The sequence below is a fragment of the Solanum stenotomum genome, chromosome 10 (genome assembly GCF_019186545.1).
Source record: "Solanum stenotomum isolate F172 chromosome 10, ASM1918654v1, whole genome shotgun sequence".
Taxonomy (NCBI): Eukaryota; Viridiplantae; Streptophyta; class Magnoliopsida; order Solanales; family Solanaceae; genus Solanum; species Solanum stenotomum.
In genome coordinates this window covers 7,847,955-7,865,551 of record NC_064291.1, presented here as the reverse complement: position 1 = coordinate 7,865,551, position 17,597 = coordinate 7,847,955, and the positions used below count along the sequence as shown (strand labels likewise).

Genomic DNA, 17,597 nt, shown 5'->3' with positions numbered 1-17,597 from the left:
ACCTAAATTGTTGACGCCTTAAAAACATACTTCTATTTGACTAACTAAACTTAGATATATCCTGATTCTTCAATCTGTCGTGTGACATAGCAAGTGATCTTAAATTCTTGTAAAAGGATGAGACTCTTAATTAAAAGTCTACAGAAGTATCGAAAACACCTCTAAATTTGGCAAGAATTTAGGGATATATTTTACTTATATTGCAAAATCTAGGTATAGATAAGTAGAGTTAATCAAGTAAAAAAAATACTTTTAATTCTCGCATAGTTCAAGAATAAAACTAATAATTCACACTAAATTTAGGAATATAATCAATACTTCTCTTCAATTTTTATATCATATTAAAGTAAACATATAAATTAAAATGAAAAAAAATATTTAATATTTATGTCACGTGAATTAACATGTTTATTATTATGTAAAAAACCCCACAAATTCCCACTAATTTAGTAAGAACAAAATCATTTTGCCTCTCTCAAGAATTGATTCATACCAAAAAACACACACACATAATTTGACTGAAATTCTTTTATGATTTGATTAGTCAAACTTTCATAAAATCCAGTCAAAAAAATCTGCAAGAAGACCGGCGGCTTTTCACTTTTGAACAATTTAAAAATAAAATTAATACCTTAAAAAACTAAAAAGCATCTAGAATTTTAGTATACACAATTGATTGCCTATATAATTTTTTATTTTATCTATGGGATTTAATTCTTCACTTTATAATTTTTTTAAAAAAAAATTCATCTATTACTAATTTTTAAAAATAAATAAAAAATAAAAACTTTTGTACTAAATATTTTATCATTAATTAATATCCTTTTAAATTATAATATTTTCTATCTGAATATTATTTTGTTTTTATCAGACTAATATATAAAAAGGAATAAAGATAATGAACTTAACTAGCTATAACATAGAAATTTCATGTGCCAAGTGTAGCTAAATTCCCAAACAAATAGACATTTGATTGGTCTTTAACATATGTATCACATGTCATTTAAGTGTTGTACCTATATAAGTGTAGTTAAATTCCCAAGCAAATAGACATTTGATCGGTCTTCACCGAAAATCGAATCAAACAGCAAATCGAGTTAAATTGGAAAAAAATCTGATTAATGATTTGATTTGGTATTGAAAAAAAATCGACTATATTTGGATTAATTTAGTTTTAACTAAAAAGTCAACTCGAGATCAAATCAACCCGACATTATATATATAATTTTTAAAAATTATTTTATACGAGAAAAGGTATAGATTCCCTCCTGAACTTGTTCCGAAAAGTCAGTTACACGCTTAAACTATTATTACGACCTATTATACACCTTTACTACTTAAAAGTGAATTTATATACCCCCTAAAACTGATGTGGCAAAATAATTTTAAAAAAAATAAAAATAGGTGCATCAGATTTATTAAAGTAGAAAAAACAAATCAAAATTCAATTAAACCCCACCCACCCTCCACATCTCTTCTTCTTCACAACCCATCCCCTTCTTCTTCTTCACCCCCACCCTCTTGAGGAAGCACATTTTTCTCTTCTTTCTTTTAAGCCAAAATCTCTCCTTCTTCCTTCTTCAACTTCTTCTCAGCTTGCTTAGCAAATTACTTATCATCAATTTAAGATTTTAGTGGTTTGGGTGTTATGAAAATATGATATTTTAACTCTGAACTTTTTCCATTTCATTTAGCTTGAAGTAAGATTGGTACTTTCTCAATATACATATGTATTTGTATATTTGGCAAGAGAGATTGGGAGAGGATGGAGAGAGGCGACCGAGATTGGGAGAGAGAGAGGAGAGAGGCGAGCAAGAAAGGTCAAAGAGTGGAGAGAGGTTAATTGTATTTGTATATATGTCACATAATTATATACATATGTGTATAATTTGTATTTGTATATGTATAAAAGAGGACAAGTGACGTAAGCTAAGCTAAAATTAAGCTGCGAGCCGTTATTAATTCAAACTATAGCTATATTAGCTAATTGACTAGTATATGTTTGTTTTTCTACGTAATTTTCCTAAAAATATTTGATGTAATGAAAAAGTATATAATTCAACTTACTTTATAAGTATCACGAAAGTTATTAAACCATTTTTTATAACAAAAGAGACACAATTTTGCCTGACTAAATTGTTACCACAATCATGAGAAAATTGATAGTTACAATTATTTCTTTATTTCAAATTAAAACTAACCAACAAGACTAAAAAATAAGAGACCTCATGAGAAATGAGCTTCTTTTCCTATATTTTATTTTCAATTGGTTGAAAAGTCGAAAATATAATATACACACAACAAGTATCATGTATCATATCATCATAATTAGTCATTACTCCCTTCCATATTATATGGTGTTTTTAGAAACAACTCCGAGGAAGGACCGTGTCACGATGTGTGCCTTGTGCATTTTTACAATATGTTAAGGCTGGTCTTTTCAAATGAGGATCCACAAAAGTGAGCTTTATATCTTGTAATGTGATACCACTACATGGATTTGTTTGGCTGCAATCTAATTTTATTGCTTCTTGTGTTGATGATGTCCCTTTTATATTCTTGTATGTTACTTGACTCACCTTCACTCCTGAATTCTGCATTAATATATTCAAAATTTAGTAAAATAATATATAGAATAAACAAAATGAGTTTCACTTTATTAGAGGTGAAAGAGCAATACATTTCGAACACACAAAAATATAAAGAAAATCATTTTCTGATGTTCGATTATGAGAAAAATTATTTTTTAAAAAAAGATTTTTTGTTAGTAAAAGAGAGGAAATAACTTTCGTCACTTGTGATCATTTATGTGTAAAAAGTTACAACTTACTTCAACTTAATTACACACATATTATTATTATTATTATTATTTAGTACTCAAAAGTTTTATCAAAATATAGTACTCTTGATTTTCTAATAATGATCTTTAGTCTATTGGAATATCCGATCTAACAACTAAAAATACTTTTTTGGAACATGATTTTTTGTCGTATAAAACATAATATTAATTATAACAAATAACAATATAAATGAGTAGGCTCTAGTTAATACAATGACCATACAATTCCTCTTTATGGTGGATAATGGCTTGTTGATAATTATGAGATTTTAGGTCTAAATTTTTGTAGAGATAAAAATATTAGGTAATTTTCTCCATTTATCCTAATCTTAATGAATAGAGACGAGTTGTATATGTTATTGGTGGAAACTGAAAAGTGATAGATATCATATAGATCCATAGTTATGTAAAACTAGATCTGAACATCACGCTTATCAATAAGAATAATAATCCTTTTTTGTTTCCTTCACATTTCATTACCTTAGATCGAAGATATATACTTTTTGTACAAATTTAGAATGCAGTAATAACTATAAATCATCTAATTTGAATTATACCACTTTTAAATAGAGTTTATTAACGTATATAACTATATATATACATCGATAATGTAAAAAGTTATACCTGATGTGGACAATTGTTATCAGGGCAATAGTTTTGATCAATGAAAATAGGGTAGCCAACATTCCTCATAACAAGATTTCTGAAGATGAGATTTTTAGCATAGCTATTACTTGGCCTTGCCCATGACTTAACCCTCACACCATTTTGTGTTTTTGTGAATACTGAATTTGCCACTGTTATATTCTGGACTCCTGCTTCATTTAGGCTATTGGCCAAACTTCCTATGCTGCAATATATATCACAAAATATATAGTTGGCGTTTGGACATAAAAATGTAATATTTACGGTATCAGAAAGATAAAATGTGATGGCAGACGTTGAAATTTTGTGAAATTTTACAAGACGTGTTTAATTCGAGTTGAGACTCTATAAAGTGTGTTCAGTTTCAATTATGATTCTTGGAGGCTACTCAACCCTAAACGCTAGTTCATGCCTATATCAATGGTACTATATTTCCCTTGAAAAGGCATCTCGACAGTTCCACAAATTAATGAAATATTCATAGAGAGATCAAAATCAATCATCCTAGTTTGAGAAATATGCCACCTAACGACCCTCAAATCATGGATAAATATTATGAGAGTAGAACAAGGGAGGAACAAATTTGTACCTACATATCTTTATCAATAAAATCATGTTTCTTCATATTTTATTTGTGATTGAAATTTATTTTTTGTTACTTTAAAATTTATTACAAACTTGTGATATTTCAAAAACGGATATTGGATGTTATTTTAGAATTTTGTAAGAATATTTTATATATGTAACTATATTCTACATTGAAGGTATTGAATTTCTTAAATCAATAAATATAAGATTTAAATTTTTAATGTTGTGAGTTGTATCCAATGAGGAATTATAAAGGACAAAAATAAGAATATAAAATGAACGCATTATATAAGTGGGCAGCAAAATGCCCTAACGACTGTCTCGATAAATGTTTCAACTTTCAAATTTTGTCAAACTTGCATTATAAAACAGATGGATGAAAATGTATTATTTTAAACAAAAATAAAATATATTTTTTTTCATCAACTAATAAACTTCTATATTCTATTTACAATTAGAATTAATGAATATATATTTGTCTAAATTTGTTGCTTATCCGATTTAATTTTTTTTTTTAAAAAATCTGTTAGCTAAAGGTTGTGTGACTAATCACTATTCGAAACAAAGATTTTTCCTATTATCAATCAGTGAAAATTTGTGCTATAAAACATAATTTTTTCACGGAAACATCACACTGAAAAAAATGCATAATAGGAAACAGATTCTCATGAAATAGTGGAAAACTTCCAAATTTACACATATGAAAACATTACTATTTTTCTTTTCTCACTGAGTTTTTTCTTTTCTCACCGGTTCAATCAAAATATTTTACCACTCATTTTTCTTTTAACAATTTAAAAAACACGCATTTCTATATTTAGTAACAATTTAAATATAAAATATATATTCATTTTATCCTTGATGAATTTATTTATACCCGCACATACATATATGATTTATTTTAGACCACAAATTTCAAAAGTTCTTTTTTAATTCTTAAACTTCGTGTCAAGTTAAACTACATCACATATATAAATTGGAACAAAAGAACTGCTGTTTTTTTTCGATTAAATCAAAATAACTTAAAATTCTAAATATGCCTCGAAAATAATTTACCTTATGCCATGTCCAGGGCCACAACCAATCTTTTGAATCCACATATTCATAGAACCAGTGCCAATAGATATACAATCATCTCCGGTCTGAATAATGCTATCTGTGATAGTAATATCTCTTGAATTCTCTATATGAATTCCATCAGTATTTGGACTTCCACTTGGAGATCTTATTCTTATTTTCTCAACTCTTACATGGCTACTATAATCAATTGCCATATTCATTATCTGACTATTTAATGATTTTAATCCACTTACCACTACATTATCACACCATGACAATGTAATTGACTGCATTCAAACAAAAAAAATTACAATCAAGTAGAGATTGAAGATATTGCACAATATTATAATAACGTTGTTTGTTCAGATATTTTTATGATACAAAACATATAGACTAAGGATGAATATTAGAAAGTCTAATGCTACAACTTTTTTGAATAGCTTTATTACGTGTCTCACACAACTGATGATACTAGTTAATTATGCGAGACAATTTTTTTGTCTCACAAAAATGTGAACCCAATTCTTATATGTAGTACTTTTGAGGTTTTATATTTTGTGAGACTTAATTAAAGGCGCCTTACGCAACTAATGGCAGTTTATGTGAGACACAAAATAAAGTTTTTTGAATATTACAAACAATTACGTATCATTATTCAAAAATATATTGTTCTCCCCTGAAAAATATTCTGTGACTATTTTCACTGATATTTTGATTGAATTGGTGAGTAAAGAGAAAAATAGTAATGTTTTTATACGAAAATTTTTGGAAGGGTCCAAGTATTTCAGTAGTAATTTGCTTCCTACCATGTGTTTTTTCAGTGAGCTAGTTTGTTCAAAGGGAAAAAGGACAAATATAGCCTCAAACTATTGTAAATGGTATGCAGATACCATCCGTCATACTTTTGGGACAGTGGTGCCCCTGCCGTCCAAAAATTAGAGCATATATGCCCTTCACTCTAACGGATGATCTAAATAAGGACACGTGGTGCAATCTTATTCGTCGATTCGATATTTAATAAATATCGGGTCGGTGAATAAGATTATGACACGTGTATGTCTGTTCGTGTAAAGGGTATATATGCTCTACTTTTTGGACGGCAGGGGCACCAATGTCCCTAAAGTATGACGAAGGGTATCTGCATACCATTTACGATAGTTCGGAAATATATTTGTCCTTTTTCCCTTGTTGAGAAAATCTTGTTTTATAGGACAAATCACTATTTTCGGTAGTAAACAATATATATATATATATATATATATATATATATATATTATCATACACTAAATGAACTGATATTATAAAATTCTTTACATTAGTTAATACTCTATAGAAATTAAACTTTTGTTATATTAAGTTACATACTAAGTTGATTAAAAACATAATTACTTACCCTAGCTCCAGGAGGACAAGAATGTCCAGATCTTCTACATGACCAAAAACTATGTCCTTTAGCATCAATTGTTCCACCATAGATAGAAAGTCTACTAACTTTATAAAACAAAATCCAAAAATTTGAACTTCCAATGACATTATAATCAACCGGAGCAACAATAGTTCCGTCAATACAGAACTCAATTCTGCTCCGGCAAGGGCCAGTGAATGTCACTGGCCTTATAAGGTACGTTCCCTTAGGAACGTACACGTTGGATGGACTAGTTGAGCTGCATGCAGACATCCAAGCACGAAGAAATGGCGCGGTTGAGTCTGTCTTTCCATCTCCTTTAGCTCCAAAATTAACCACATTGTAAGCTAAACAAGAAGGTATAAGCAATAAGAGTGAAATTGAAGAGAAAAAGAAAAATTGTAATGATACAATTGATTTGAAGTTGGACATGTTGTTTTGGAGTAATGTGAGGAGTTTAAGGTTGTAATGAGCATGAAGATTAATTATGTGTATATTTATAAAGAATATATAATCCCTTCATATCATATTATGCTGTACACGTAATTAAAAATAGTTGTCCCAAACTATTCGTCAAATTACAAAATCAAAATAGAATTAATTATTTGTTTTCATTTTATCTTTAAAATTAATTCTTGTTTGTTGGTTTCAGATCGATTGTAGGCAAATAAAATATCGAGATTGCTAGCCAGTTTTTAACGGTTTTTTTACCTAGTGTAAAATTCTGAAAAAGTTTCTTAAAAGGTAACTTAGTAAAACTATCCTACTTATTTATGGTTTTTAAAAGGCGTGTAAAGAAAAAAAATCGACAATTAATATGAAATGAAGGAAATATTTCTTTATTCTTAGTTTGGATCTAATAGGAACAAAACAATAAAGGTAATGATTCAAATGTCAACCGTACGTTGCGTACTAATGTGAAATAATTAATTTCAAATTATTTCTTAGATGAATCCTTGGGAGATGTGTAGGTGTAACTAATTAATGTGACATAAAATATTTTTTCAAAATTAGAAGAAAACTCACGAGATTAAGCTTAATGATTTATGTAAGATCCATGAAGAACGCCAAGAAATGCATTGGTTTGAGTAAAACATCAACATGTGAGTTGCCAATGCTTTAGTCATTAATTAGCTACATCTTTGAATAGAAGACATACTCCCTCGGTGGCAGAGCTAAAATTTTAATAAAGGGTTCAAAATCTGAAGAAGTAAATACATAAACTAATAAAAGAGGATTCGACATATACTATATATACATAAAAAATAATTTAAACCATATATAAATAATAATATTTTTCACCAAAGGAGGTTCAGATGACCCCTCCCCCTCCGACAGTATGTTGGCTCTGCCCCTGTCTCTCAGTCTCAAATTATCTATTGTGATTTTAAATTATACCCTTCATCTCATATTAGATGATCACTTTTTATTTTACACGGGGTTAAAGAAATCATAAATATAAAGATAATTTTACTAATTTACCCTTTAAAAATTTGGGAATTTTACAAATAAATGTGAACACTCTAAAAAAAAATTAATTGCAAGGGTAATATAAAAAAAATTAATTCTTTCTTGATTTAATAAGGTAGACAATTACTAATATATAACAACTATTGTTAGTATAATGATCAATTAATATAGAACAGTGGGAATATCATAAATAATTTATTGTTTTAAAATTTCAAGACAAAATTAATTATTTTTTCCACTTATCATTAATAGTACTTTCTCTCTTTTATATTAATTACTCCCTCCACCCCATTTTATATGTCATCCATTTCTATAAATAGTTGGTCCATAATAGTTGTCATTTCATAAAATCAATGCATAAATTACCATATTGTTCCTTTTTTTACCCTTGTGAGTTATTAGCCTTGAAAATATACATTTGACCAACTTAGAAAAGCTAAGTAAATGATTCATGTTTATTGGTTAAATTAATTAATCAAAATAAATTAATTCATATTCATTGATTGAAAACTTGAGTTCCAAAAAAACTAAATAAAGGTAGAAGGGTAAAATTACATCATTTCTTAATACAAGTGTAAAGTAAAAATGTGACATATAAAATGAAACGGAGGGATCGAAGTATATCTACTTTCTCATTTTCATGTACCTTAAGAGATCATAAATAAGAAGGATTCACTTAGTGGTAAAGACAATCTTGCTCACATTTTCAAAAAAGAATTTTAATTGTAAGAGTAAGAAGAAGAAATTAATTCTCTCTTAATTTTGTAAATTTACAAATAATCTGGGATAACTATTTTAATAAGGTGAACAACTAATATTTTCTTGAGAGCGTGTAAATAAAAAGTACAACAAGTACTTTGAGATGAAGGAGTCATTCCTAAGCAATAAAAAAAAATAAAAACTGAGTTGCGTGATTGGTATGAAAGGAAAATATATTCCTAGAAAATGTTTTATTAGAAAACAAATTGGTTTCTAGCTTATAATTTCATGTTTGGTTGGTGAGTGGAAAATATTTTCTAGAAAATATCTCTTATTTTTTTGCTAGAGAGTAGAAAATATTTTTTAGGAAAATAGCTTTTGACACGAAAACAATCTCGATAACATATTTTAGACCCAACCCGACACCCGAACTAAGACAGGACTTCGATGACAGATTTGAGATTCAACTTGAAATCTGACCCCGACTCCCAATCTGAGACTCGACATTCGAATTGGGACTCAACTCCGACCTTGACACCTGAATTGGGACACAACCCCAATGATCGTTCGACTTCAAGACTCGATCCAGGATCTAACTCTGACCTTCGATCCAAGACTTGATCTCGACACCCGAACTTGTACATAATCTTGATGATCGATTCAGAATTTGACCTCGACATCCGATTTGAGACATGACCCCAACTCCTGAATCGGGATCCAACATCCAAACTAGATCCGATCTTGACTCTGATACCAACACCGACTTTCGATCCCGATGATTGATTCAGGTCCTGATACTGATACTGGACTCAAGACCCGTCTCCTAGACTTGACACCCAAATCGGGAAACGACAACATAACCTGACTTCTTAACTAGGACCCAACCTCGACGGAAGACCCGAGGCCTGAATCGGGACTCGACCCTGAATCCTGATTCCATACCCGACTTCCGAACTAGGATCCAACCTTGATACTCGACGCTCAGTGTAGACGATCGATCTGGGACCCAAACATGTCCCTTGACCTGGGATTTAACCTCAACTCTTGACCCCAAATTTGATTCCAACCTCCGATTCAGGACTCCACCCCAAAACCTGAATTGGGATCCGACCTCGATACTTGATTCGAAATTCGACCTCGAATCCTAATCCAGAGCCTGACACCCAAATCGAAATCTAATCCCAGACTGACCTGAAATTCGAGAGTTGAGTCTCGCATGGAGATCGGGAGTTAGGTCTCGAATCAAGAATTAAGAGTCGAGTCTTGATTAGTATTAGGAATCGATACACGAGACTTGAGTTAGGGTGGAAAATTAAGGTGTGAGGTTGAAAAACAGTTTTGAAAAATGTTTTTCCTTACTTATTGTAGGTCAGTGATTTTCTTTAAATTTGAGGGAAATAAGTTTATTTGGAAAATATTTTCTAAAACATTTAAGCCAACTATATATAAGAAAATTGAAAAACATTTTCTAAAAAATATTTTCCTTCATACCAAACACACTTTGAAGTTGTGTATGGGCGTTGATTTTTCTTTGTAAAAGGTAGATTTTCTTTTAAAAATAAAAATGATATTAGAAAATTGAGGTTGTAATTGATCATGAATATAAATTAGAATTGTGTTGTTGACTTTTTCTTAGTAATTTAGAGTGAAATCACTTTTTTTTTTTTCAAATTCTTGAAAATTCTAAAATTCAATTTGAAATTGAATTGCAGAATTTTATAGCCGTACAATCGAAGTTGAACTCCGAATAAAGTGAAAAAAGTTCATGGTACCGAAAGTGTTAGTTCTACGTTGATTGTTGTAGCCTGGCTTATACGTGTAATACTAATTAATAAATGATTTAACTTCTTTGTATTTAAAAAAATATACATAAGTTTTACTATGTATTGACAATGTACAAATATTTTATACCATTTAAGTTGACATAAAACTTGTTATATTTACTCAAATTATATTGTTAGCGTAATTTTTATTTATTTTTTTACAATTTTAAAGTATATAACTTAAATTATTATTTACTATAGACCTTATTTCTTTTCATTTTTGAATTGACACACTTATTAAAAAAATAATTATTGATATAGTGAGTTCACCATTTTACCTCTATTAATTATGAAGTGAATGAATTAAAAATTTAAGGTTTTCAAGAAATTCTACATTTTTCAGAGTAATTAATTGAAGATTTAATAAGTAAAAATATTTGACATTTCTGATAAGTAATTAGGGATAACTATAAAAAAAAATGGATAAGTAATTAGGGACAGAGATAATAATTTTCTTGGTTCTTTTAAAAACTTATTTTCCTAGATTTGGATTTGGGTGGAAAATTAAGTTGGAAATGGGAAATATTCTTTTGATTGGTTTAACCGACGACAAAGGCGACACTTAAGCTTTATCTAATTAATTAATTATCATTTGGCATGTTATTCCACATTTAAATATTCAATAATAACATAGTAGAGCTGCCATCATGGATGACGTTCACCATCACAAACTATATTATCCCCCCCCCCCCCCCCCCCCCCCCCGCCTACAATTTCAAATCTATTTTTAAAAATATTTTTCAAGAAAATTATTTATAAAAGATTAAGAGAGATATTGAAAATACCTTTTAACTTAACGTGAATTGTTACTTTTGTCTCCGAACTATTGACAATCTTAAAAATATTCGTATACTTGACTAACGAAAAATTTTAAGATGGTAAAGGTCTAACCAACCATAGTTGTGTGAGGCTCCATTCTATTTTTGACACTTGAATCTGTGAGTCCATTTATACTCTTTTACCTCCAACTCACCACCCCACCCAATTCTCCTCATCCGTGCCCCTATTCTTTTTCCCTTTTCTTTACTTTTGTCTTTTTCACTTTTTTCCACAAAATGTAGTTCTTTAAAAATGGAAATGTGAAAGATGATAAAAATATATTCTTTCTTTTGGTAATTGAAAAAAAGTTAAAACTAAAAGACGGTAAATGATATATTAAAGCATGCACTTACATACACAGAAAATAAATGAGATTGATACAGTATAATGGAAGTTAATTTATTTTATTTGATTATTTTTTATCCACAAAATTTCTGAGAATATTTAATCGTAACTAAATATTAATGAAAATACTAGAATTAGAGATGATTGATTCAGCTAAATTTAAGTAATTTTTAGATATACGTACTTAAAAATACTTTTTAAGTGCTTAAGCTAAATTTAAAAATAAAAAGATAAAAATGTTGAAACAGAGATAATGTATTTTATAAAAAGAATATTGATAAATAACTTATTTGTTGGAATAACTAAAATGTTTTTTAAATTGTTAATATTAAAAAATAAACTTATTATCCAATATTTTTAATAGTATCAAACAAACACAAAAACTTATTATGCGATACCATATCATGATATGGTATTGTGAGATGGAATTAGCGTTTGGACATGCGATTTTACACTGATTCCATCTCATGATTCCATATCATGAGAGGTGATACCATATTCTCCAAAAACCATGATATGAAATTATATGGTGATTCCATATCATGATTTGAGATATTTTAATACAATAATTGATCCATGAGTTTATATTTTGTTAAAACAACCCCACATTTATATCTACTAACCATTTGTTTCATATGTAAATAAAATTTATAATCACATCATTACTTTTTAAAATTTATTATTCTCACCAACATATAGTCACTTTAACTCACACCTCACGATTGTGAAACTTTTCAACATTCACTTGAAACAATTAACCAGGATGTTAAAATAGTTGTCGAGGCAATTAGCAAGATGACACCAACATTTATACAACCAAAAAATATGACTGGCGTACATTCCAAAATTCGACATAATACTCGATTTTGGCTTTGGTTTAAGGTAAAATTTCAATCACATTAATAAATTTATTTTATGGCCTTAATAAGTGCACATTTATATTTTATGTGTAAGTTATTAGTATTTAGTTGCATATTTCCTATCAACTTTGTTTAAAGAGATAGTATTTATTTTATGACTTTGCATTGTCTTGGAAGCACTATTTTTATTACTCTTACAAACATTATATTTATGAAATGCATTCTATAATGCTTCCAATTTATTTTATGTTCACTAAACTAATATTGATGTATTTTTTATTTGGTCGGATTGTGTTGCAATTGATGGAACATATATAGAAGGGGAGGTTCCTAAAGCGGTGCAACAATCATATCGTAATTGCAAAAGAAGAACATCACAAAATGTCTTATGTGCTTGTGATTTTGATATGTGATTTACCTTTGTTGCTGCTGGTTGGGAAGGTACTGCACATGATAATAAAGTATTTGAGAATGCACTTGTTGAACCAATGTCACAATTTCCATTTCCGCCACATGATAACTTTAAATTACATTCTTAGAATAAATATTATTTATTTACACAAAGCTGTCTCATTTACATCACATATGTAATTCTTTATAAAATGTTTTTTGGTAGATAAATATTATGTTGTTGATGCTGGTTTCCGAAACACAAAAGGATTTTTAGCTCCATACAAAGGACTACGCTATCCTTTGCAAGATTACTGAGGAAGTAAAAGAGAGCCTCAAAATGCCAAAGAACTATTTAATTATAGGCATTCATCTCTGCGCAATGTGATTGAACGGCCTTTTGGAGCTTGGAAAAATAGATTTAAAATACCAAAACAAGGCATGAACCATTATGATATTGATACACAAGTGAAAATTGTTATAGCTTGTGCAGTGTTACATAATTATTTGCGAGAATACTAACGTAGTGATAAAATATTTATGGTCTATAAACATGAAGATATAGTTGCGGAGGATATTGACCAACAAATGGCTCAAAGTAACAATGTTGGTTCGTCTTCTCGGTTACATGATTGAGAAATGCAAGTTCAACGTGAGAAAATTATCCATACTATGTGGGAGGATTATATTAAAGACTAATACACTATAATTTATGTTCAGTTTTTTTTTTATTAAATTAAAGTTAGATGAAACAATTACTTAAGTGGAGAACAAATAACTTTGTAATAATTTATTATGCGATTCTATAATTTTTTGTTTATTTGATAAGATTGAATAAACATTTGGAGCTATTGTAATAGTTTTACAACTTATGAGATTTTTATGTTTATGAAAAAATATACAACACAAATTCCATATCACATGTTCAAACAAACCTTCAATTTCATCTCATGATTCCATACCATGATACCATATCGCATGGCCAGATGGGCCCAAGTCAAAACTTAAATGAGAGATGAAGGGATTGAAATTCATGGAATTGAGCAACTTTAACATCAACCAATTCCCTCATACACTAAGTTAAAACCTTTTTTTTTAAGAATGTTGCATTGTCATGGTAACACTTTCTTGGAGAAACTCAAAATGGCAACAACCAACAGGTTAAAAACGACATTGAAATTGATCTGAAGATAAATAAACAGTCCAAAGAAAGCATCCATCTCTTAATGAACCATACACAAAACAAAAAACTTATCCTTAACAGATATGTATGTAGTAATCTAGTACCAAAATTGTTGATTTAACTTCAAATATGTTCTTATGAAATCGGTGTATGATCTTAGAACCAGTTTGCTACCGCTTACTCTTCTTCAACTATTCTTCCCTTCTCACTGACATAGATACCATCCAAAAACTTACGGATATCTTTGTTTTTCACATGGCATTTCTGTCAAAAGAAAGAGAGTGAGTTTAGTAAACATGCAGAACTGTATGTATGAATGAATGAATGGACACATATAGAGGGGAAAATATATGGGAGTTTTACTTGGTTTATGAGGGCAGCAGACCGAGAAACAAGTTCAATGTCATTTCCATCCAATACCAATTCATCCTTAACTTTTTCAGAACGGACAACTGTAACCCCATCAAGCATATCGACTTTCCTCACCTGATACAGTGATGGTAAAGAAGTTAGTTCCTTTACTAACCTGCTGTAACATCTCAAAGGTGGACCATCAAGAAAATTTGTGACAGACACATATCATGGAAAGCATTTTAAGCACCATAACATTATTCAAACAAGAAATGGTATAGACTACTGCAAAGTGATCCCCATACTATGGTGACAAAACTAGACTCTAGTTCCTCACATTTATTTACTTGTGGAAATAAAGTAGAAGCGTGGACTAGTCAGTTACAAACTACTTGACTTAACAGAAACAATAACCCAAACAATAGTATAATAACACTGTCTAAGTGCACGCCCTTATTTAAAGGTTAAGACACAAGTTTCAGCTAAATTGGGGACTCAGACGAGCATTGCTCAATGCTGATAAATAAGTCATCCTATTAATACAAAACTAGTCTTTTCAGAGGCCGCTTAAAAATGAATATCGCTTACAACATGTAGCATCCAAATACACCTACATTTTAATATCTAACCAACCTAAGACTAATTTCTCAGACCTCTCAATTGCAAAACAAGACAATTGATAACTTAACATACAGTTATGGATAACTAAGCTGTAAAAAGCCCTGACAAATGACAATGATCCTTTTTTATGAAAAGCAAAAAACTTCGTATTTTAACAGAATTTCCAATTTGCTCTAGGAATCTACTCCGCAGCAGCAATAGAAATATTAGCAGTTAAATACATCAACTTCATAAGCAAATGCACCACAGATACGATATACTCCCTCCGTTTCAATTTGTTTGACAACTTTCCAAACGACATGTCTAAAACCACAAGATTAACAAGCATTTTGGTATATTTAACATAAACGACTAACAAGATTCAAAATTTCTGTCCATAGGCCAAATAAATTGTAAAAGAGACAATAGTATACAAATAAAACCACATAAAATTGAAGAAATAATAATAAAAAAAAAAAGGTACCTTTTTCTCGCCTAGAAAGTTCCTAATCTCAATAGACTTGTTCCCACCAGAGATTGAAGCATTGATAGGAAAATGTGCATACACAAAACGCATTTTGTAACGGTATCCTTTAGTAACACCAGTGATGAGATTCTCAACGTGACTAAGTGCAGTTCGAATAGCAGCAGTAGTCTTCCGAGATCCAAACCAAGCATCAATTTTTAGCTTCTTCTTACCAGTTTCTTCATCCTTTATCAGCTGAAAATCAAGGTTCAAGTGCTTGAAATTGCGAGTCAGCTTTCCTCTTGGTCCTTCAACTTCAATTTGCTTTGCTTTTACCTTGATGGTTATCCCCTCAGGGATATCCATTGTCTCCGATGAGAGTATAGTCTTCATTCTTCTTCTAACTCTCGGCGATTCTGCCTTCGATTTCTGCTTATGGAGAATCAGAAACCCTAGAAAGATGAGTATTTAGTCGCCATTGATGCATTATTTGGGGCCAAGTAGAGCTCCGAATGACAAGCCCAATTCATAAAGGGAAGGGATAATTAAGGCCCAATGTCCTTCATAGCCTCAAGTCATGGGCACTTTTGACTCTCATTTTTTCGTGGAATATAAGTTTATGTTTTCACATCATAATATTTGACAAGGTATATTTCATGCTCTAAAAAAAATTTATGTCTCACCATACATAAGTTCGATTGTTAAGGACAAAAGAATAAAAATCGATCCAAGTAGGTTGGTTGCAAGCTGTTGGTAGTGTGACGTTCGTATTCAGTTATATTATTTTACTATCTTTACATATATAATCGGTACACTATTTCATACTGACGCTCTGAGTGTGGTGGCTGTAGATCGGATTTTCACTAGTTGTTTGGAGTAAAGCTTGGTTGGTAAGCTTTACTTCCTCCAAAGTTATTAGGTTTTGGATTTGTGTACATATTTAGTTGTAAAGATTGGAGACGTAAGTAATTAAGTTTGAAATTATTAATATGTCATGTGTGCTGAATATTTGTTTATTCATTTGGGTTAAGACATAAGTGTTATTTATAATATTCTATAGTTTAAGGCTTTGGTTAGTAAATTAATCTAGTCCATTGAATATATAAGTAGACACGTGTAATAAATTTAAAGGCCTACTGGAGGCACTGGAGGAGATCCCCACTGGACGGGATCCAAACCCAGGCAGAGATATTAGGTACGTGATTTTTGAATCTTATGCTCTTAAATTAAATATATGTCAAATATATCAAACTATTTTTTAATCTTGTGCAGAATATATTATTTATACATTTTATATTTATAGACACGCGCACACACCTCATGTTATATAGATATTAAAATTAGAAAATAACAAAAATGAAAAGGGTTTTATGATAACTCCGAAAAGAAGTTAAAAATAACATTAAAATATTCATGAATTTATGAAATTCAATGTAAAAATTTGTCAGTTACTCCAAATATAAAATTTATCAAGTTGTGTTCATTGCAAATTGTTTGCATGAGTCATAACTCATACGTAAGTATCCTTGATGGGAATAAATTGAATTTTGTGAGAAAAGGACCTTAGAAAAGTTTTAATATAATCTTTTAAAAGAAATTCTTGTAAATCATAAAGCATAAAGTTATTTGAGTTAGAGTATCTCCTAGATTATAAAATGTAGTCCACAACTATATTTTTTTAAAAAAATTCTTACTTTCTAGGTAGTTCGTAGTATATTTGGCATGTTGGAGATATAACTGACTGTAAAGTTTCAGATATTTGTGCAAAGACACACATCCAACACAGATTCCATGGAAGCTTGAAGATCAGATTAAGGGTGTGTTTGGTATGAAGGAAAGTGTTTTTCTAGAAAATGTTTTTTTGGAGAACAAGTAGATTTTTTTTTTATTTTCTCATGTTTGGTTGGTGAGTAGAAAATATTTTTCGGAAAAGATTTTTAGTGTTTGATTTATGAATGAAAAATGTTTTTGAGAAATATCTTAAATTTTTTTTTGGGGGTGGGGGGATGGAGGGGGGGGGGTCGAGGGTAGGGGCGAAAAAATAAAAATTTGAAG

At 30.0% G+C, this 17,597-nt stretch overlaps 2 protein-coding genes across 2 annotated transcripts; both read right to left on the bottom strand.

Moving 5' to 3' along the window:
• Nucleotides 1-2,363: 2,363 nt before the first annotated feature.
• LOC125878201 (polygalacturonase-like) lies at nt 2,364-6,968 on the bottom strand. The gene is made up of 4 exons (XM_049559398.1): nt 6,525-6,968; nt 5,129-5,418; nt 3,464-3,689; nt 2,364-2,594 (listed from the first exon to the last, which is right to left on the bottom strand). The coding sequence occupies exons 1-4, from the start codon at nt 6,966-6,968 to the stop codon at nt 2,364-2,366; spliced, it is 1,191 nt and encodes a 396-aa protein (XP_049415355.1).
• A 7,135-nt stretch (nt 6,969-14,103) lies between these two features.
• LOC125878210 (60S ribosomal protein L9-1) lies at nt 14,104-16,056 on the bottom strand. The gene is made up of 3 exons (XM_049559411.1): nt 15,561-16,056; nt 14,489-14,611; nt 14,104-14,389 (listed from the first exon to the last, which is right to left on the bottom strand). Exons 1-3 carry the CDS (start codon nt 15,933-15,935, stop codon nt 14,303-14,305), a joined length of 585 nt encoding a protein of 194 aa, XP_049415368.1. The 5' UTR covers nt 15,936-16,056; the 3' UTR covers nt 14,104-14,302.
• Nucleotides 16,057-17,597: the final 1,541 nt, after the last annotated feature.